Below are 21,619 nucleotides of genomic sequence, written 5' to 3'. Positions count from 1 at the left end.
CTCCCCCTCCCTTGTGTTTACCGTATGCCCCCCCGGTGTTTGACACGGCCAGGGCTGCCAAGCTGCTGCCACAGAACGTCTTCTCTTTCTATATAAGCAGGTTGGTTTCTGAGAAGAGGCATAAAAAATACAAATGTAGTTCTGCTCTGGCAGCTCTAGGTTCACTCCTCTTTGTGTTGTTGGCAGAGACTACAACTGCTGACAGTTAATTCAGCAGCTTTTGAGTTTTCACGCACACTGGCATATTTTGATGTTTGTGCTTCCGTCTGTCAGAGACCCGACAGCAGCGGTAGGAGGAGCGCTCATACTGGGTGGGACTGACCCCCAGTACTACACTGGAAATGTGCACTATGTTAACGTCACACGCAAGGCCTTCTGGCAGGTCAAAGTGGATGGGTGAGAAAGAACTTTTTGTTTCAGAAATAGCGACCTGGGGTAGTGTAGTCCTGGTTGACACACTCAATGTTTTTTTTTTTTTTTCTTTCAGTCATGGACACATTTTTCACAATGTGTACATGTACACAGAGTTCTATACCTGCTTATTACCAGATTTATGCATTTCACTCCAAAAGAAGAAATTGACATGAGCTACTGTGGATTTCCTGCCGACTTTGCTGAAGCTGAACTGATACCACTTCTCTGTCTCGGCCCCACCCTGCTGCTTCCTCTCTGACCTATCCCACAGGGTTGAAGTCGGTGACCAGCTGACTCTTTGCAAAGTTGGTTGCCAGGCTATTGTTGACACGGGGACATCCCTAATTGTAGGCCCTCGGGAGGAAGTCAGAGCGCTCCAGAAAGCCATCGGCGCTATTCCCCTTCTGATGGGAGAGGTAGAGATGACACATGAGACAAAGCCACAGACTTTGGTTTGTTATTTTAGACTTGAGATCATTTCAGCATATTCTCCTCTTCCTTGTAGTACATGATTGACTGTAAGAAGATTCCCTCGCTCCCTGTTGTCTCCTTCAACATTGGAGGGAAGATGTTCAACCTGACTGGGAAGGATTATGTCCTGAAGGTAATGTACTAAGATCAGATGAAATTCACTTGACTCTTGTCACTGCCAGTTATTTAAACCAGCAGCTGAACAACGGACTTGACCTTCAGTCATTATACTGTAACTCTGCCTTTTTCATGAGGACACACTCGTAGTTGAATCAACAAAAGCGCCACTTCATAACCAGCTTCATGGGTCAGCAGGGTCTGACTTTGGAAGCCTGGTAACCTAGTAATGGAAGCCAGACCAGGCTGAACCTGCTTTATCTTGAAAGAGCAGTATATTGGTCTGCATTATAACGACAGCTTTCTAATATTATGACTCTGGTTTGTGTGGATGCATTGGCCTGTATGAGTGCACAGACACACCATATCTGTTAACCTGTGTTTGTCTCTTATTCTGATGCACACTGTTACTGTCTTTGCTGAACATGGGGAATCTTTCTTTTGCAGGAGACTCAGCTGGGAATATCGATCTGCCTGTCAGGGTTCATGGCCATGGATATCCCGCCTCCTGCAGGGCCCCTATGGATCTTAGGAGATGTGTTCATTGGGAAGTACTACACTGTGTTCGACAGGGATGCGGATCGTGTGGGCTTTGCTTCTGCCAAGTAGTTATACAGCTCTGTACGGAAGACGTTGCACTGTTCATTGCTAGCGGCAATTTTCAAAGCTATATTTGTTAAGGTTGCAGCAGTCCGAATGTAACGGTTGTACATCACTGAAGCCTGGCTTGACATGATTATCTTGCATCTGTGTAACAATGAGGGTTATGCAAAGTCGTTTCTAATAAGCAAATACAGCTGCTATGTTACCCATATCCTCTCACGCAGCTTGGTGTGCAGAGGTGTTGTGCTGCTGAACAAAGGGACTGACGCTTTAGCTTGGAGCTTTACATGACACCTTTATACAGCAGGACTCAATCAGAACTATGCACTTTGAACTGTGGTGTTCATTTTTGTAATGGAGAAGCTTTAAACATCTCAACTCTGAAAGTAATTTTTGCTTCTTAGCAACTGAAGTGCATTGTCAGTTGTGACAGCACAGTTGAAAATCTAACTGAAGATGCTTTTGTGGACTGGTTTTTCAAGATGTTTCTCTTACTACAACTGTGTACTTTATTACAAAATCTCATTGAATAAAACCTGACAGTAACAGTCGTGTTTTGAATCGGCAGGTTTGTAAAATCAAGTCTCTCAAACTGCATCTTTCCTCTGGAGATGAACAGAGCAGTTTCTTTAGAGATGAACCAATTTAAAAAAGCTGGGGGCAAATGCACAGCGTGCAACACAGCGTATGATGAGCATGCACGCCGCATGGTAGAGGTAGTGATAACTGACTCTCCTCACTGCAGCACAGTAAATTGTAGCACAAACTCTGTTTGCAAAGGAAGAATTTGCACACAAAGATCAGCTGTGGATTTACTTTATATCATCACAAACCATTTAATGAAGCACAACAAGTGGTACTTTACATGTTGAATTGAATCAATGCAAATAAATAGCTCTTCTTGGTTGCAAATACAAAAATATTCACCTGTCTCTCCGTTAGCTGGATGGTTATTTAACTGAGTGGACAAACATTCATTGTACACTATGCAGACAGTAGCACTGCATTTTCTCATTCTAAGGCTGTGTGAGAGAACAATGAGCAGCAGTGTGATTATTTTGGACAACACGGAGCCAAATGAGTGTGCATTAACCTCCACTCCACCCTGGCAGCTCCTGTTGTAGTTACTCCAACTACTGTCACCCGCATCGCAACTTAAGTGAACGGACATTGGATTGTGCAGCTTCAGCTCCACTGAGACCAGGGTGATCTCACATCAGACAGCTTGGCCATCAACACTTACGTTGTATAACTAAGGACCTGTGAGCACATCCCCCTTGATGAGATTAGCACCTGTAACTTGGTAATATACATGTAGATCTGACTGGCAGAAGCAGCCTGCTGCTAGCGATCCTCACCACAGGTCCCGTAACCACAGCTGATTTGGGCCAAGTACTTGCTCCTCATACGGCACTAACACTTCTAGGTGCCTGCTCAAGAAGACCGGGCCAGATCAACACCAGAACTTTAACATGTGGACTTTAAACGTGCATGTGTGCACAAACACCAGCACGGCAATACAGGAGTAATGGGTTCCATGCTGGAATCTGGGCAAGAGCTGAAGTTAATACTGAGACTGTTTCACCAAATGACAAACACAAAACCGTCTCCTGTGGGTTGTAACCAACCATGTTCACAGCGGCCTTGACCATAGATTTGACAAACTGCAGAGGGACACAACTCGTGTCCAGCTAAAGGTGTTCCTTTGCTACAAAAGGACCCAAGGAAACATATGCAACCCACAGTGACAACAGTCTGTATCTGAAGGTCATGATCTAGATCAGAGGATTGGAACAGGGATTTAAATGAAAGCAACAACCAGCAGACAACAGCACTCTTACCGAGCCAAACGACAACACTTGTGACCAACTCTGTTGCAAATTACTGCAGAACAGGTTTTGATAAAATAATCCATGAGGTAATGCGTAATACTTGGGTAGTAAAGCAGATCAGACGTGCACCCAAACAACAAAATGACAGCGCTGCCGTTTTCAGGCAGTCGTTTTGATAAAATAATCCATGAGGTAATGCGTAATACTTGGGTAGTAAAGCAGATCAGACGTGCACCCAAACAACAAAATGACAGCGCTGCCGTTTTCAGGCAGTCACACACCAAAAACTATGAAAAAAAAAACAAAAAAAAAAACATGTAATTTGTTCATATTTCAGGACAAATCAAAAACTGCATAGTTCCAAAAATGGTAGCATATTGCATTTGAGGACATAATGATTTTTATATTAGATTTATGGTAGAATGGTGAGAAGAGTCAACACATGGCTTAGCTGATTTCTGGATTAGGCAGCCATCAAACCCAAGCTGCAGACAATCCACACAGCCCCATGTTTGTGTTCACACGTGTCCCTGGGAACATGTCAAGTGTTTTCTTAGCAAACCTTGACTAGACTCACTGTTTTATGTGGTAACCAAACACAATTTGTCCATCTCTCTAACTCAAGAATGTCCTTCAGGCTGGTCAACAATTTATTAGCTTTGGGATCGGCCTACACACAATGGACACTACATTCTAACCCTGGACACAATAGCACAGACACACAGCACACCCCTGGTGCGGATCTCAGCTAAATCACATCTGTATTCTTAAACTCTCCACCCAGTTAAAAAGAGCACGACTATGGCATGCTCCATTTTCATGACTCATCCAATACACCCCAGTGTATTTGGTCCCTACAGCATGTCTACCCTTCACTTCACTGATACACTGGCTTTAGTGAGAGCCCATGACCCTTCACTTTGATGTGAGATTAAAATAATATTTGGATGATCAGTCCTCATGTCAAACCGATCTTAACACCAACTCACTGTTACTGTTTGTAGCACATTTCTCACAGATGTTTGGAAAGAGGTTTTTGGAAATGAAGAGACTGTTTTAGGAGAGAGGTCGATTCCATGCAGATGTTTGGTTTTTACCCCACAGGACCCTCATCATGGCTCGAGGTCTCCAAAACAATGGCTGATACATCAGTGCCACGTTTCTGTGTAGTGATGAGCTTGTCAGGGATGTGGTGTCACTGCAGTTCTCAGTAGCGCCTCAGGATCTGAAAGGGCACAGTAGAGGGTATACCCCAACTCATCCACTTCCTGTTCAGTCAGCTCACAGAACAAGTTAACTTTAGGGCTGAGAGCACACGGCAGCCTCCCAGCCTCTAGGTGTGCCACTAGTTCTCGTAGCAGCTGGAGAAAGCGGTCGGCAAGCGCTTCCTGGGTCCAGTCTCCTTCTTTTTCGCTCAGCAACAAGATGGCGTTTGTGAGCTGACTGGCACTGAGCCGGCTGAGGGTAGGGTTGAGCTTGCACACTGCCTTCGCCACCTTCAGGCAGGTGCATCGGCAGCCTCCATCTTCCTGGTCCAAAGCCCTGAGCCGAGCCTTCTCTGCTACACTGAAGCTCTGCCGCCACAGGTTTTCATGGCGCTCTGCAGCAAGCCGGTGTGGTTTAGCTATCAGTGAGGTTCCATCCTCCATCACAAGTAGTGGCAGGAAATCCACATACAGCTTCCTGTCTATCTCGTACTGCACCTCCAGGGTTAGCGTTTCTGAGGGAACCACAGGATGGATGATGTAGTCCAGGACACTCCCTATAGCTGGCCAGTTGATAGAGCCAGCCACAAGCTTGTCAAAGACCTCGAGGACTGATTTCGGGGAAAGATAACCTCCAACCATGCAGCGGTCCCAGTAGCTGCTGTTCCGTGGGAAGTACTCCAAGTTTTCCCTGCGGACAAGCCAGAAACCTGGAACGTTCATGATTGTGTCCTCTCCAGGGATGGATGACCACAGGTTCTTCTCCAGGATAAGAGGCACCATAAGCTGAGCATGGTCTGCTGTGACCACCTACGAGATGGGGGAGAGACACGTTGAAGGAACTAGAATGAAAAGTCTTTAGTCTAAAAGTAGGAGCAAAAGTGTGAAACCTTGTACCTGCAGGTCATCATACAGACTGCCACTCAGGTACATCTCTCTGAGCGGCATGTCAGGAAGTTTAGCATGAAGAAACACTCTGAGCTCAGCGCAGATGTCCAGTGCTGCCCTCCTAGCCATACCCTGCTCCTCAGCAGGGATGTTCACATTATTTTGGTAGAACTCCCACAAATGTTCCTGAAGAGACAGACGCATCCGGGCCCTCATCAGGTTTGACTGAGTGGCCCCAGTGCCTCCGACAGCAGCTCGACCCACGGCCCTCGGCAGACAGTCTGAGGAGATCAGAAGCAACTGAAAGTTAAAAGATGCATGTTACACAGCAAAAAGAATTTCACATGCAAAGACTAAATTACTGCACTTCTACTGTGTGAGAGATTATTTAAACAGTTTAAATCAGCATAATATAAAAGCTAATATAGAACAGCTGGATGAGTAACTACAGTACTACACAGAGCCAACACCCACTGTACAGAAAGAGCAGAAATCCTCCAACTAGTCTGTCTGTCAACAGATTTAAAAGACAATTTATAAATGACAGTGTACTGAAAACGAAACATAAAGCTGGCTGCATGATGCAACGTGAAAAAGACAAACAAAGGCACAGGACAAAGTTAACTGATAAAAGGCCCTGTGTTTTCCTCACCTGGTTTGTAAGCATGTGAGGATGTGGGCAGAGACTGTAGTGACCTGCTAATGGTGGACTTCATGTCATGGTTCAGTACCCGTGGTGACGAACCCATCCAAGCGGGCTCCTCCCAGCTCCTCTTTCCTGTCTGCTCCATCTTGGCAGGACTGGTAGGTGCACTTATGGCACGGTCATACATCTGTACAACAAAGAACTGCACATTTTAGGTGCTGTAGGGAGATGCCCAAGTTGGGGGTGCCCTCCATCTTGTATGGGCATGGAGAAAATAATTCTGAGATACATTTCTTCTAACTTACTCTTTTGACCGCTAGCGTTGCAATGCCAAGCATGGCTGCCCCTCCCACCCCCAGCACAAGCTTGGCATTGGAAAGCATGAAGTCAATGGCCGTGCCAACCCCATTGTCATCTTTCTTCCCTTTATGATCTCCATTCACTCCCGCCATACTGGAAACAAGGGAGATAAACAAAGATGGTAAAGCAGAGACAGACACTCAAGAGGAAGAGGACAGAGATGTACTTCGTTTAGTTCAGAGGCTATAACATATGACGTGTAACCAGATTCTGAAGTATACCAAAATATACATACACTTTGGTTTAACAGCAAATGAACAGCCATATGCAGCATGTTCTTACTATCATCATCCACCAACCGCACCAGACATTGTATCAGCTTTAAAAATCTTCACTGCTAACAAACAGAATCCCTTCTTATTTGTCAACCCACCTGTGAGATACACCTCCAGATGACCCGTGATTCCTTCCCCCTACATAAGCCCGCCCAGCCGGCTGCTGAGGAAGAACTGCCCCCTCCTCAGTGCGTCCTCCTTTTCTTCAGGTTCCGTCAGGGCTTGGCAGCGGCGAAACTCGCGAGCCACAACACGCTGATAGTAATTACGGTCAGTGTACTGAAGGTGACGCCCTGCACGGAGCAGCGCCCGGTACAGCTCCAGCACGGCACTGCGAGACCAGCCGCCCATTAGGCGGAAGGGGGGGACACCCTGGCACCTGGGCAGAAGAAAGACACTATGTGACAATGAGACCGAGACCGTTTCATGACAATGAGCACCTCATAGGATGACTCAGAAACCATATCTGATGAGTAAGACCATATGGGCCAAAACTTCACCATGGTGGATGTATTGGGAACATCAAGTCACACTCAGACAGGTGTAGATGGAAAGAGAATAAGTTTACTGCCGGAGAGAATAACGCATCTAAACACGCTGTACTTGGAAACCTTGAAAGCTTGCAATCTAGGTTACGTTATCTACCTTTCTTCCTCTTACTCCTGGTTGTCCTGGAATCTAGTAACTAGTAATTATTGATTAATACAGACCTGGGCGTTTTACGGCCCGCGGGCCACATACGGCCCTTTGGGCGTCCCTGTCCAGCCCGCGTGAGGTCCATCAAATCAGAACATGAATGAAAAAAGTTCACGGGTGAACTTAAGCTCCCTGACCTTCCGGGTGAGAGACGGGTGATGTTGGCCAGCTAACCCTCAAAATGTCAACTCACGCCAAAAACAGAATAGTTGATGCCGAATGCCGCATTTTCACCAAGACATCGACTGGAAAGTATTTATTTACAGAAGTCAAAGGTAAAGCTGTGTGCTTAGTTTGTGGTACACAGGTTGCTGTGTTCAAGGATTACAATTTGAATCGCCACTATGTGACCAAACTTGTTGGATGAAGAGCGCACAAGACAGTCAGATGCTTTGCTAATGAAACTGCATAACCAACAAAGACTTTTTACAAAACTTTCCACACCCAGAGATGCAGCTTTCAAGACAAGTTATGTCATATCCCACAAAATCGCCAGAAAAAGTAAGCCGTTTTCTGACGGAGAGTTTATTAAAGAGTGTTTGTTGGACTCTAACAGCACTAATATGCCTGGAGAAAGATGGCGCATATGAGAACGTGTCCTCTCCCGACGCACAGTAACGAGGAGGGTTGAGGACATCGCAGGAAATCTTTGGATCTACCTACATATGTGAACAGACATTCTCAGTGATGAAGTTCAACAAAACCAGATTTCAATGCGCTTGTTCAAGCCCAAGCCAGACTGGATTTCTCTCACTGAACAAGTAAAATGAACTGAAAATGCAAATCTTTACCATACTGCAAAACACCTTTTTAGTGTTATGTGAAGTTGAAAATAAAATGGAACTGTGATGTAATGTTTGTTTTTACTGTTTATTACTTCTATAGGAGTATTTTCCTGTTTGACCTGCACCACAATTTCATATATTTATATAAATATTTATAGAATATGCTTATTCTTCTGATTACCAGTAGCAGCTAATCAACACATATAAGTTACTGCTTTTTACAATGGGAGATAATGAATATTGATCAGAATTAAGTTCAAGTTATCGTTGGTTCAGCCCTCCAACACAGTTCAGGTTTCTCATGTGGCCCCTTGTAAAATTTAATTGCCCACCCCTGGATTAAAACCTAACTTTACCCTCAGGTTCATCCACGAGAATGCCACAAATATTTGCTTCAATAACTAACCTGTCTCTGCTTTTAACTAAGCAAGGCACAGATTAAGTTTACACGTCAGAACATCGTGTTATTTCGCCAGTTTCTTTTGTTCATTGAACGGCATAACAATATGTATAACGGTCGTTACTGTCTCTCGGGTGCAGGGTGAGCTCATGGAGGCTGGGACGTTAGCTGACTTTAACACAGCACGTTTGACCAATTAAACATCCTTGCTATGTGTCATTCTGATTTCCGACTGCTGTGAGATTATTGTCATGAAAGAATCGGAAAAATGGCATTGCAAACAGACAAGGCTCAATTTGGAAAATGGCTGGTTCAATTAAAAGTCGCACCTCCCTGGACTAGCTTGTTAGCTTAACACGCTAACTAGCTGTTATGCCAGGCGGCGCTGACCTTACCTGTAGTCAGCCTTATTGGCGAAATATACTCATAAAAAAACATAGGACACAGTGGAAGCAAAACTACAAACACAGAGGATAAAAACCAGAGTAAACATACGTTTCAGAAATTAGTCCAAAGTTTCTTTTCTTTCGACAGAGACAGGACACTGGTGAAAAGAGGGTCAAATGCGATAATGTCAACCGGAAACAAATAGCCCACTACATCCGGGTTATTATCACTCCATTATAATCATTTAGGTTGTAGTATATGGTTGTACAGTATTTGTAAATAGTTACTTATTTTATAACATTTTTATAGGATATTAATTTATGCTTTTAGATATATATTTTAGTATTACAGAATGGATTCAGGGATTGTGCCTTTTATTTATTTGCTTATATTGTACATTAACAATGACGTCAGAAATGTGTCAACTGAACAGCTAATGTGCACCAGCAGATAAATAATGAAAAGTTTTTTCTAACATACATAATGAATTTACAGGTAACACAGACATAAGGAACTGGAGAAAATGTAACACAGTATCCTAACAGTCTTAAACTGACAAATTAATATCGGTTCATTAGTGTGTTATACCCCAGTTCTTTTACTGGACAGATCTGAGTAAAAAAAGGAGTCCGTCTTTCTTGATTTTAGTGCTGGTTTATTTACAAACAGGAGAAGAGAGCAGGGAAAAAAAGCACCTGGAAACACAGAGCCTAATACGATTAATACAAAAATAACTGATGTCAAGGTACCCTTCTCAGAGTCAACATTATCTTCTAACCTTGAAGCAGAGCACACAGGAGCAGACTTTGAATCTTACTAAACTGCATTAATAACACAAATTAAAGTCTAACACATTGAAGTCTAATAATTATCTGACTAATTTATTAATTTCTAACAGTGATTAGCCCACATATCAGAGTAGAGTTTAACCATATTAAGTTTTAGAGTTTAGAAATGCTGTATGTTTTTTTTATTTCCATAATATTCCAGAGGGTTGCTGCTGTTAGTCATGAAAATGCACAGGACACAGTGGAAGCAAAAACTTGTAGGCACAGTAAAAACCTAATGAAACATTTACTCCAGAAATTAATCCAAAGATTAATGGTCCAGTTTTGCTGCATCTAAATTGAACAATATCTTTTCAAGCAACTGGATGTACTCTCCATGGGGTTAACAAAGTGGGTTAAGGTAGGTGGTGCCATTCTATGTAAAGTTTTAAAAATGAGACAGTGTACCTTTTATAACTTTCCATAACAAATAAATGATTATCTCTGAATGATATATCAGCTGTGATAGTGATTGGGTTTCTTCATGGAGTGAATCTGTTGTGAGGTATTTTACCACACAAGTTGACATATAATTATGTCAGTGTTCTCGTTGCTGTGACTCAATCGAGATAAAAAAAAAATAGCAAAACAATCTAGACCAATTGTGGTAACGCCAAAATTACTCTGAAAACTACAAGTGGGATTAAAGACTATAAATCAGTCATTGTGTAATACTGCTAATCAGTGCAGACTAAAGCCACCTTCAGCTTTGCTGTAGGTATAGCAGTGTGAGGAACTGATCTGTTTTGGTTGACTGACTATGAGCCAGGCTGTTTTCATGTTAAATGGTTGATACACACTGTAAAATTATCTTGCTGTCTTGGAATTCACAGTTCATTTCCTTTCCAAGAGTCTACATTTACACACGTATGATATATTTTTAAGTGAATTAAAAATCATTATCAGCTGGCACACTTGGTATTGATTAGCTGCTGTTGCTTTGCCACCCTTGCCTGCTCCTGAGTTTTAAAGCAAAACCAAAAGATAGAGGAAACTGCCACCATGTCATTTTTTGGAGTTACTTTATTCTTCTGTGTGTTGTATGTTAGTGGATCTCCTGTTTAAAAAAAAAATCACAATTTAATTTTAAGTCCATGTGATTTAAAACTTTTACATACAAATCAGAGTAATAGAAATAACACAAAAATTACAAGGAAGACAAATATTTCTTGCATAATTGAAAACAAAAATTTGAGACTTTAACAAACCTTTATCATTTATTTATGTAAATCTTTATTTTGTCAATACTCTTAATCAGTGTCATATCAAAGAATAAAAAAAAACAATTACAATCATTTCTTCTTAAGTTCTTGGACTTCCACATTGCACTTACACTTATACAGTAGTTGTACCACGACAAAAGGAAACCAACTCTTAGTATAATATGACAATATCAAGAACAACATTTAAAAAAAAAAAAAAACCTAGAATAACTCAATGACTTCCTGTAACCTGAATTTTAACTACCTTTACATTTATATAATGTTGGCTTCACCACAATAATGGCTGCAGTTTGTGTAGCATATGTTGAAAGAACTTGTTACTGTATCATTTGTAGGATTGCTCTGGAACTGCGTGGTGCCTGAGAGCCTCCTGCACCATCGCTGGGGTGGAACAACGTTCACCAAGACCCATAGTCTCACCCAGTCCCAGCAGAAGGTCAGCAGCTTTGGCTTTACTGTGTCCAATCTTTTTTTTTTTTTTGAGGTGCAGTAGCCAGGATCATATGTGTGAAATTCCTCTTCGCTGGCAAGATGAGGTTGCCACCTTGGCTCTAAACCATGAAGTGGGAGCACCCTGATTTGTGCTGGATGTTCAGGGGTTGGGCTGAAACCAAGACACAGCGCTGCACTCCCAATTGCTCACATAGTAAGCCTGACACAGCTTTTGCTCCTTGTAGCATAGCGGGTGAAAGCTGCTGCTTGCTCCGTTAAGAGTTTTTCTAGTCAGAATGGTTGATCCACAGATCTGTTCCTCAGATCACATTGGAGAAGCTCTTCGGGGGGCTCAAGACTTGTACTTGTGAAATGCCACTCATCACTGAGGCCACAAACATCACGCCAGCATTTGTTTCAATGACGGCATCTCCTTTAGTGTCCACAGCAATGATTCCTGCACAGATCCCGTTCAGATTTTCAGTCATCACCTCTCTACATGCCTGCCTAAGGCTAAAACCTTTGTGATGATAGAGATTGGCTATTTTTTGTGCAACTGTGTGCCTCAGGAATACATCTCCATCCCCAGAACAGGTAATAGCTAACTTGTCATCAGCATATATTCCAGCTCCTACTACTGCTGTGTCCCCAACTCGTCCCTTAAGCTTTCTTACTAACCCACCTGTGGATGATGCAGCAGCCAGCCCCTGCAAATGATCCAAGGCCACAGCTCCAACTGTCTGAGGGTGATTGTTTTTGGGGGAATTTCCACCACTGAACATTGCAGTTAGCTCTCTGTGACGTTTATCGGTGTAGAAATACTGCGGCCCAGCAGGCTTCTCTTTCTCCTCCAACCCCTGCAGAAACTCCTCAGCTTCGTCTCCCACGATGAGTGAATGTGAGCTTTTATCCATCACACATCTGGCTGCTTTTATTGGGTTCTTCACACTTTGCACACAAGCAACAGATCCTGACTTAAGTGTACTGCCATCTACAATGGTTGCTTCCAGATCATTTTTCCCATCTTTGTTGAATACTGAGCCTTTACTTGCATTGAACAAGAAGCAGTCCTCCAGAGCTTCCACAGACTTCTGCACTGCATCCAGACTTCTGCCACCATGTTGAAGCACTTGGGATCCAAGGGTTAAAGCTGTCTGTAGAGCAAACTCAGTAACTTCAGTCATTTGGTTGCTCAGCATCATCTCCTCTCCAGCTCCACCATGGATTATCAGGGTATAATTTGGACTCATGACTGAAGTGGAGCCAGCAGTGTTTTTGCCATTGTTTAGGCTCTCTGGACAGTGATGTGTCTCTCTATTCATTTTCTCTGTTTGGCTCACTTTAAAAAGACACTCCAGGGCTCCCATCTGGGCTGCAATGGCATACCTAACAGCTACATCCAACACTAATTTCAAGTTTATCTTAAGGTATTCTTGAAGCTTCTCTAGTGCCAGAGCAAAGCATCCTCTCCCGCTGAGCGCAATGCGAACCTTGTCTCTCTTCCCAAGGTAGGTCACAGTGAGCTGATCTTGGGCATAAATATTCCCCACTGCACACTCCACCCCCTTAATCAGATCCGTACCTGTGAGGTACACAGATGGGTATCTAAAGGGGTCCAAGAACATCTTCAGTGGATTGTCAGATGGCAGAGACTGACGGAGGGCAGCCAGGTGGGGACCAACACCGTGACCATATTTAGTGTTTCTGATGAGGCGTTTATGCTCTAAAAATGCCACATGGAACAGGTGTAGGAGTTTAGTGGTGCAATGAATTTTATTATCTGGGCCAACACAGGATGCTAATGCACCAACAAACTTGCAAGAATGCATGGTAACCGAGTATGTAGGATCACAACGGCCATGTATATAGTGGCGCATATGGGTAGGGGTGACAAGAATGTGATTGGCAGCAGATTCCCCAAGAGTCTGCTTCAGAGAAAGCTGCAAAGAGAAGTTGACCCATGCATCATACAGGCCCCTTTGCCCTCTAAGTGTGGAAAAAGCATCAGGATAGGAGGGCAGATCAAAAGTGAGAACTGGACTTAAGTCAGGGCTTGGTTTGTAGCTATTTACACCGTGTAAGGGGAATGTTAGGGGAGCTGGGCAAACAGAAGTATCACTGTTTACTGTGGCAGACACAGTCGCACGTTCTGTGTCAGTTTGCGCTACGTGTAGGTCAGCAGTCTCAGACAGACGGTACAAACACTCAGTCACAAGCCCAGCCACCATCCCATCCACAGCACTGTGCTCAAACACCATCCCAGCTGTACTGTCCTTGAACACCACTAGGTTCACCACCTGTCAAAACAGCAAACAAACAAACTGTCATTTGTTTTATTGTCCACTGAAAACCTGCAAGACTGTATTCTCTGAACTAAATATTTTACCAGTACAACCTTTTAACATCTCCTTTCTTACACTTACAGAAACTGTATTTCAGGACCATTAACTCTGCTGAGAAATGAGGGATTTTATCTGGCTTCGTCCAGCTTCTGTCCAATACCTTGTCATAGTATCTCAGACCTGGACTGTCTCCTGCTCCTCCCAGCCTCACTGCGTTGAGGATATCAGCCAGGTATGAGGGTGCATTGTAGTCTTCCAGACAGAGTGTCAGCACAGCACTCTCCATCAGCCCGAGTGATGCAGCTGCTTCCCCTCCTTGTTCCAGGATCTCTTCTCTGACAGCAGCCCAGGCCTTGCGCTCCATAGCTGAGAAACTGCAAAAAGCAGTGGGATCGTTGTGTGTCCCTGCACTGGGTTGATCCATCACCTGAGCCAGCTGGTTGTAGATGTCCATGAATGATCGAGCAGAAATTGAGCCACCGGTGCTGGGACGCCACAGAATGTCAACAGGAAACACTCCCCCAGCACAGATGATGATGGCATGAAGGCTATCTGGGTAGACCTGGAAATGACAAAGCTACAGATTAGAAATTGCCTAAATAAATGTTAAACTTCAAAGTTGTTCTCTTCAGCTGTGTTCTGCCTGTAATCTCACCTTAATGTGATCTTGGCTCCTGCCAGGAATCCGAGTAGCAGTGAATACCTCAGACTGCTGTGTGCGCTCCATTGGCACATTGCCCTCCAGTAACAAGGGCTCACTGTACAGTTTTGCGGCTGCCCAGAGCAGAGCAGCTGCCCTCCCCAGCTGGCTACATCTCTTGGCTTTAGATGACACAAGAACAACAGGGATGGCTGTGGAGGTGGGCAGCGGGTCCGTACAGGATAGTAAACCTCGCTTGAACTGTTCTGTCGCCCAGTTCTCTTTGCCTGCAACTCTGGTTGCAAAATTATGCTGGACCTGTAGAAGAAGCTCCCTCTGCTGTTCCAGTGTACTTTTGAACTTGGGGTAAAGATCAGGACCTAAAGTGAGCTGCAGGACACGACTCACTTCTTGCAATGTAACATCCAGCTCTGGAACAGGGTAGTTGTGAAGGGTCATCCTGTTGAGACTGGACAGAGAGGAAGAAGAGGAGAAAGGATCAGTGGTGATGGCAGGTGCTTTCTGTGTGGGACATTCATTTAGAGCAGATTTGGAAGCATGTGAAGAGAGAGAAACTGCAAACACAAAGTCATCAGATGCTGCTGTATTCTCTTGAACATTTGACTGTAAAGAGAACAAGTACAGTATATGAGAGCAGGAAAAGAAAAAATTAAACTGTCTTCACTGATTTAACCTTTGATTTTATCAAGGTTTATTTATATAGCACATTTCATATAGGTTTGTGTAATTCAAAGTGCTTTACAGTGAAATAGGGCAAAATAAAGCAATTAGGTAAAAAGAAAAGAATAAAAACTTATGAAATGAAAATCTAGATTGAATTAAAATAATCAAATAAATGGGATATGATGTAACATGACAGTAAAATTTTATAACCAAAAGCCAAACCCAATAGGTTTTAGATTTAAGAATATGAACGTTTTTGGCTGCTCTCAGTTACAGCTGCAACCCTCAGGCTATGAACAATTTAAGGAGATCTTTAAAACAGATTATACTTATAACCAGAAAACCCTTTAACTACAGGTAAGGTACTTCATTTTGCAGGTTCTCAAATATTTCCATCCTTGCCCTACTACAACTAAACTTTCTACTCACAAATTCCTTGGTATCTGAAGAATAAGGGTGGTTGACTAAAGGTTAACAGACCGGCCACAGTTCAAGCTCCTTCAGTCACAAAGCTTTCCGCGGCGCTCAGGTCTCAATCGGCTTGATTGTTAGCGTGAACCTCTCTATTCAGAATGATGCTCTGTGCCTAGGAGGCTGCAGTATAAGTAGCAACAATTTCTTCTTTTACTCTCCTTATATGGTCATCGCCCAGTAGTCATTCTTAATCATTAGGTGTCACCCAAGATAGTGTTAAGTCATAAGACAGGCGTGAGCTGAAAATGACACTGAGCTTGTGACACAGTATGTGTGACAGAAATATGTCCAATTCTAAGTCATATGCCTGACACAGCATGTTCCTCTTTACCATGGCCACAAACTGGAGTTTTGATTATTGCCATCGGTTTGTTTTGATTCTTTAATGAGGCCTACATTTGTGAATTAGCATATTTTTCTAGTTTCTTTGATACATGCATTACATTAGCATCTAGCTCCACTGTCCTGAACTTAGAGCTGCTAACCTGTGACATCTTACCACCCATCATATGACCTCAAACCTTCCTCACATTACTGGAACCAGTTATCTGGTTAACAGTGAAATTGAATCTAACACAGAGTAGGGCCGAGCTCCCTCTCCTAACAGGTCTCCTTGTGTTAACGTGGAATACATGAAATGTATTATGGTCCGAACTGTCAGAAGAACCCAAAAACGATGCACAACTTGAACACTGGATCAATATACCAGATAGTTTAATGAGCTGTAAGACAGACAAAACGGGGGAAACCCACCCACCCAGCTTTGCAGGAGGAGCACCTCAGGGCTGGAGAAGAGCAGAGACCCAAACTATCTGAGGTGCAGAAGAGGAGATTAGAGAGGATCAGCACAGAGAGTCAGTAAGTGTAATGGCCCTGACAGGGAACCCGGGTTAGTCAGGCAGTTCACAGCACCAACTGGGGCGGAGTCAAGTCCAGGCAGGCTAACCTGACAGACCACCGGGCGTAATGAGGAGATGCTGCTGGGTTGAAGTTGCAGACGGTGGCAGTTAGCAGACAAGACTCACAACCGAGGAGGAAAACTTAAATTACTCTCACAGCTCCAGTTCGCAGGTGGGCGGGAGTTGCAGCAAGACGAAGGAATCAGAGGGCAGGCACAGCAAGAAGGCAGCAACAAGGTAAGAAAACAGAAGCAACTCTCAACGCTCCGAGGATGTCGGGGGTGGTGTAGAGAGACTGGGTCACTGGGTCCAGGAAACCCCGTAGTCAACAGTCTGTGCTGGGAGGAACCCACACCGACATGCTGGCACGTCCGAAATGACTAAATACAAAAGGGCGAGGCAGGTGCGTAGAAAAGAAAAACAAGCAGCCTACGGAAGTAGACTGGTGAGAAATCAGTAGCAAGGAATTTTCTGTGAGTCACAACAACAAAGGTTACACAACTTCAGGTAATCAGGAAACAATCAAAGTTCCCAGGAAAGTGTCAAAAGATTAACTTGTGACAAGGACACGCCTGCGCTCCATTTAAGTACAGTCAGGAAGATTAAGTGCAGGTGTGCAGGCGCGTCCTCGTCGCCGAGTGCGTGAGACGGCTGAGGTGTTGGCTGCTGACGTGACAAAATGAATGTATGCAGTTTTTACTTCACGGTGGGACAACATCCCCCTGGTCCAGGGGTCGGCAACCTTTACTATCAAAGGAACCATGTCGCCCCATCTTCCCCCATCTTCCACTAAAGAAAAATAGTCTGGAGCCGCAAAACATAACCCAGCTTATAAACTTTTAAAATGTTTTAATTTGACCTGTTAAAGTGCAATATGTGCATGTGTAGTTCTACTTTGAAATAAATTAAACACTGACCATGTAGGCCTTTTTGAGTCCTTCCCGTATTTGTGTAAAATTAAAATAAAACGTAGCCCACTTTAATATAAAAAACATAAAGTTGCAGCTTAGAAGTTTTAAAAAAGTAAACATAAAATTAGGACTTTTTTTGGACAAGTCCATTTCAGTGTGCTCTCATCCTGTTCAGGTTTTTTTCTCGGCCAGCAATCAGCCGAAGGACCTGAACATACAGTAAAAAACTACATCAGCTTTGGGTCTGAAATAAAAGTTTTTTCTGAAAAATAATATTCTATTAAATACTAGTGTTCCCACCTGTTTAATGTGCCTTCTGTTTCTGAAGCTCGATGCTGATCTTCCCTGTCGGGCTGGAAGATGTGACTTTGGTCTTCACACAGGACTGTAGGTTCTCATTTGTGAGGCAGGAGCGATATTTGGTTTTTATGAAGTTTTAATGCTCGAGAAAACTTCCTCACATAAGTATGTTGAGCCAAAGATGGACAGGACTCCAAATGCATACGTTTTCATGTTCATATACGTGTTGGAAATGGCACTCCATGGTTCAAAAACCAGTTTGTCGGGTTTGGGGAGGTTTTCAATATCATTCCATTCTGTTGAGTGAGATTGGCCTTCTGACGGTGACGTCTTTGAGATCCGCTGTCAGGCTTTTGAACTTGGATACCCATAAGTCTTTATCCGCTATGTCAGCCAGTTCAATTTCAAGATCGGGCTGACTTATCTCTGTGAATGTGGATATGTTCAACAGGGATGGGTCGATGTCCAGCGGTGTGGACAGAGTGTTTTTCCTTTCTGAACTCGCTGAATCTTTCTCCAAATGCAGCTTGCATTGCCATAATTGCAATTTGTAAATAATCACAATTTATGTGATTGTTCTCTTCTTTGAACTCTCTCAGGGAGAGTTCTGTACATCTCTGGCAAACGCTGTCATCTTGCGCTCAAACGCCAGAACATCCTCCAGCAACTGCAGGGCCGTGCTTCCCTTTCCCAGGGAAAGGGCACTTAAGTGACTTGTCATATCTACCATGAAATAGAACTTCTCCAGCCAATCGAGGTCTCCCGGTTCAGGATAGCTGAGGCCTTTGCTTTCCAAGAAGGTTTTCACATGTTCCAGACAAGCAGCGAAGCGTTTCAGCACGTCTCCCCGGAGCCACAACAAGGAGGCTGAAGAGCCGCGGGTTGCTGACCTCTGCCCTGGTCTGACCAGCGATACAACTACATCCATCTGCTCACACGTGAAAGCAGTTAATTCCTTGTTACAGATTCTCTGCACAAAACTAAAGCTTAGGAAATGCCTGTCGCTGAATGAAATTAGATTTCTCCTGATTTGTCCCGTCACAATGAGACTGTCTGTATCTGAGAATGGATTCACGTTCTGGAGAGATACTGGTCTTGTGATTCCAGCAGCTCAGTTACTGAACTCCAGCAGTACTACCTACACTACTACTACTACTACATGGCACATAATACATGTTTTTCAATGCAGCACTACAGGACATTGTTACTGTGAGATAAAATGATCATATTATATGGACATTCTTTTTTTACATCCTGTCAAACCAGGCAAAATGAGCAAAACCATTTTTAAATAAACTGGAGACCCTTATCTTATAACTAACTTTAAAGGGTTAATTCACCAAATTACATCAACATATCTTCCCAGTTAACCACGGTGGTGTCTGACAAAGTACAGTAAACTGAATTTTGTTTGTGCACTGACATCAACACATCCACAGCAACATTTCTTCCTAATTACTCGAGATAAGCCATATAATTATTGTCGACAGTTTTCATTCAAGCTACTTTTGACCAAACAAACTGTCTCTTTAAAACCTGCTCTCAGTGAAGAACTTGGCAAACTGTGGATATTTTACAAGTTTTCTCCAGAAACAATACCTTTTAAAAACTGCCCAAAATGAATCAGACTGCTAGCGGACATCTTCTTTTACATTTTTATCCATTCGTTTCCAAACTAAGTATTCCCTAAATACATTTCAACAAGCTCTCCTTGAGCACTGAGTTTGCCAGCTGGGAGGATGGAAGACCAATCACCGGGAGAAAACCGGGCTGGACTACAAAAACAAGGGTTTGCAATGTAAATGCAGTGATTCCAATTCAGCGCTTCAGTTTCCTGCCCTCTCCCCTCACCTCCCTGCCCGTCTCTCTGTCCACCTCTTCCTCCCTGCCTCTGTCTTTTCCCTGTAGTTCTTGATCACATACTTCTCTCTCTTACATAGTAACATCACCAAAGCACCACCAACAAAGTGACCTCAAATGACTCTCCCTTCTTTCCTCCCCCTCTCTCTCTATTTTGGTTGTCAGTACTTTTGAGCAGTGCCTAAAAAGTATGGAGATAAAATACTATCAAAAATGTTACAAATGCGTGTTTAACGGTTTGTCTGTAACAAGCGATTTGTGTGTGTGTGTCATGAGGATCACAAATGCGTGCTGCGCAATCTGCACGTATAAAGCCATTTGTGTGTGTGTGTGTCATGAGGATCACAAATGCGTGCTGCGCAATCTGCACGTATAAAGCCATTTGTGTGTGTGTGTCATGAGGATCACAAATGTGTGCTGCGCAATCTGCACGTATAAAGCCATTTGTGTGTGTGCGTGTGTGTGTGTGTCATGCTGTTCACAAATGCGTGCTGTACAGACTGCACATGAAACACATTTTACAAATGCTTAAAATCGATTTTTTTGTGTGCAGTTCTTTAGAAAGTACGTACACATTGTTACCTACGCATGCGTGGATCGTCTAACACACGAATCACCTTCCACGCACACACGGATTTTTGAGAGTGTTTTTCCGCACTCTCAAAAGTCCACAATCCACGAATGCACGGTGCGTTTAAGGGCACGTAGAAAACTCGGACATCTGAGTTTCCAAACCTGTTTGCCAAACAAAAGTATTTACACAACGCTATTCCAAATGGACATTACATAAACTAAACAAAAATATCTAATACCTAACACGTTTTAACAGAGAACATTCCACTTGCCTGCAGTTTGTGGTGCATGTTCTAAATTTTTATATATTTAGAATTTAGAAGTTATGAAGCTAAAGTTAATGTTCCGCCCTGCAGAGTTTATAGTTTTTCAGTAGGGCTTATTTTAATGATGCACAAATTCCTCCCGACGAATTTGTTTGTTGTTTTTCAGTGGGACATGTTTTAGTGATACACACCGCCAGTAAGTTTAGCATGAAAACAGTCACAGGTTGTCTCTCCTTCGAATCTATGTATCGAACCATCCACTTATCTAGCATAGCACGACAAACCGTGGAGCATATATTTAATATATATAAAAATCAATTTTAAACATTTGTAAAATGTGTTTTATGTGCAGTTTGTACAGCATGCATTTGTGAACAGCATGACACACACACACACAAATCGCTTGTTACAGACAAAAGGTTAAACACGCATTTGTAACATTTTTGATAGTATTTTATCTCCATAAAAAAGAGCTGAATTCACAGTAAACTGAAGCTTATTTATACCTCAGAGAGTGAAATGTATGCGATGACCTTGTGACATATAGCAAATGTCAGTGTGACAGAAATATCCCTAGTTCTCATAAATCATACTTCTGACACATCATGTTCCTCTTTACCAGGGGCGTCGCTAGACCACTTTTACTGGGGCACGTGCCCCAGTGTAAATCAGCTGTGCCCCAGTAAATACATTCCCATATTTGTAAGGGTTTTTATTAGACCATTCTTCAGAGAAACTAAATGCAAGAGTCAATAAACCAATTGACGCACGTAAAAGAAACACAATAAAAACAAACGTGCTGCAGCTGCGCGTGGAAACTATTTGCCCGTGTATACCGACTGCGCGCACATTTCAAATGCCAATTAGCGTATGTCGCGCGACGAGCAGGTAAGATAATGTATGAAAACGCTGTGAAAGTAAAGTTTCCATGAGTGATAGCTACACTATCTGAACAATGACTAATTCCTCCTGTAGATGGATATCAGAAAATTTCTGTTTTTTCGAGGCAAAGATGGATCAGCGTTTTTCATCTGTTAATGGTCAAATACTGAGAGGTGTTCAAGCCTGTAACCCAGGATCAGATTGCTTTCTTTGTGAGGAACACCTCA

The 21,619-nt window shown here is 43.1% G+C and overlaps 3 protein-coding genes across 4 annotated transcripts in view; 1 reads left to right on the top strand and 2 right to left on the bottom strand.

Moving 5' to 3' along the window:
- napsa (napsin A aspartic peptidase) overlaps positions 1-2,158 on the top strand; it is a 4,095-nt gene extending 1,937 nt beyond the window's left edge. The window contains 6 exon segments of the mRNA XM_020621242.1: position 1; positions 4-100; positions 274-396; positions 686-830; positions 920-1,018; positions 1,450-2,158. The exon segment at position 1 is cut by the window's left edge and continues 90 nt beyond it. Of these exon segments, the coding sequence (XP_020476898.1) occupies position 1; positions 4-100; positions 274-396; positions 686-830; positions 920-1,018; positions 1,450-1,611 (627 nt within the window). The 3' untranslated portion in view covers positions 1,612-2,158.
- A 1,453-nt stretch (positions 2,159-3,611) lies between these two features.
- On the bottom strand, positions 3,612-9,293 carry mief1 (mitochondrial elongation factor 1). Its single transcript, XM_020621239.1, has 6 exons — positions 9,188-9,293; positions 6,910-7,190; positions 6,482-6,629; positions 6,183-6,363; positions 5,540-5,811; positions 3,612-5,452 (listed from the first exon to the last, which is right to left on the bottom strand). The coding sequence occupies exons 3-6, from the start codon at positions 6,626-6,628 to the stop codon at positions 4,619-4,621; spliced, it is 1,434 nt and encodes a 477-aa protein (XP_020476895.1). The 5' UTR covers position 6,629; positions 6,910-7,190; positions 9,188-9,293; the 3' UTR covers positions 3,612-4,618.
- A 1,858-nt stretch (positions 9,294-11,151) lies between these two features.
- Positions 11,152-16,836, bottom strand: LOC109972415 (uncharacterized). Of its 2 annotated transcripts, none has more exons than XM_020621243.1 (4): positions 16,459-16,836; positions 14,559-15,012; positions 14,064-14,465; positions 11,152-13,858 (listed from the first exon to the last, which is right to left on the bottom strand). In XM_020621243.1, exons 2-4 carry the CDS (start codon positions 15,000-15,002, stop codon positions 11,882-11,884), a joined length of 2,823 nt encoding a protein of 940 aa, XP_020476899.1. In that variant the 5' UTR covers positions 15,003-15,012; positions 16,459-16,836; the 3' UTR covers positions 11,152-11,881. The 2 variants fall into 2 exon arrangements, with proteins under 2 accessions (XP_020476899.1, XP_020476900.1); XM_020621244.1 differs by lacking the exon at positions 16,459-16,836 and adding an exon at positions 15,657-16,444.
- Between the last annotated feature and the right edge of the window lie 4,783 nt (positions 16,837-21,619).

The sequence above is a fragment of the Monopterus albus genome, unplaced genomic scaffold, assembly GCF_001952655.1.
Source record: "Monopterus albus unplaced genomic scaffold, M_albus_1.0 scaffold256.1, whole genome shotgun sequence".
Taxonomy (NCBI): domain Eukaryota; kingdom Metazoa; phylum Chordata; class Actinopteri; order Synbranchiformes; family Synbranchidae; genus Monopterus; species Monopterus albus.
The sequence above is the reverse complement of the archived record's forward strand: the minus strand, read 5'-3'. Positions and strand labels throughout refer to the sequence as shown.

Excerpts from the sequence above, each read along its gene's own strand:
- mief1 (XM_020621239.1), bottom strand. The coding sequence starts at position 6,628 with ATGGCGGGAGTGAATGGAGATCATAAAGGGAAGAAAGATGACAATGGG. Across the intron at positions 6,364-6,481 it reads CAACGCTAGCGGTCAAAAGA|ATGTATGACCGTGCCATAAG; the intron begins GTAAGTTAGAAG and ends TTTGTTGTACAG. Across the intron at positions 5,453-5,539 it reads GTCTGTATGATGACCTGCAG|GTGGTCACAGCAGACCATGC; the intron begins GTACAAGGTTTC and ends CCCATCTCGTAG.
- LOC109972415 (XM_020621243.1), bottom strand. The coding sequence starts at position 15,002 with ATGACCCTTCACAACTACCCTGTTCCAGAGCTGGATGTTACATTGCAA. Across the intron at positions 14,466-14,558 it reads GGAGCCAAGATCACATTAAG|GTCTACCCAGATAGCCTTCA; the intron begins GTGAGATTACAG and ends TGTCATTTCCAG. Across the intron at positions 13,859-14,063 it reads GTCTGAGATACTATGACAAG|GTGGTGAACCTAGTGGTGTT; the intron begins GTATTGGACAGA and ends CTGTTTTGACAG.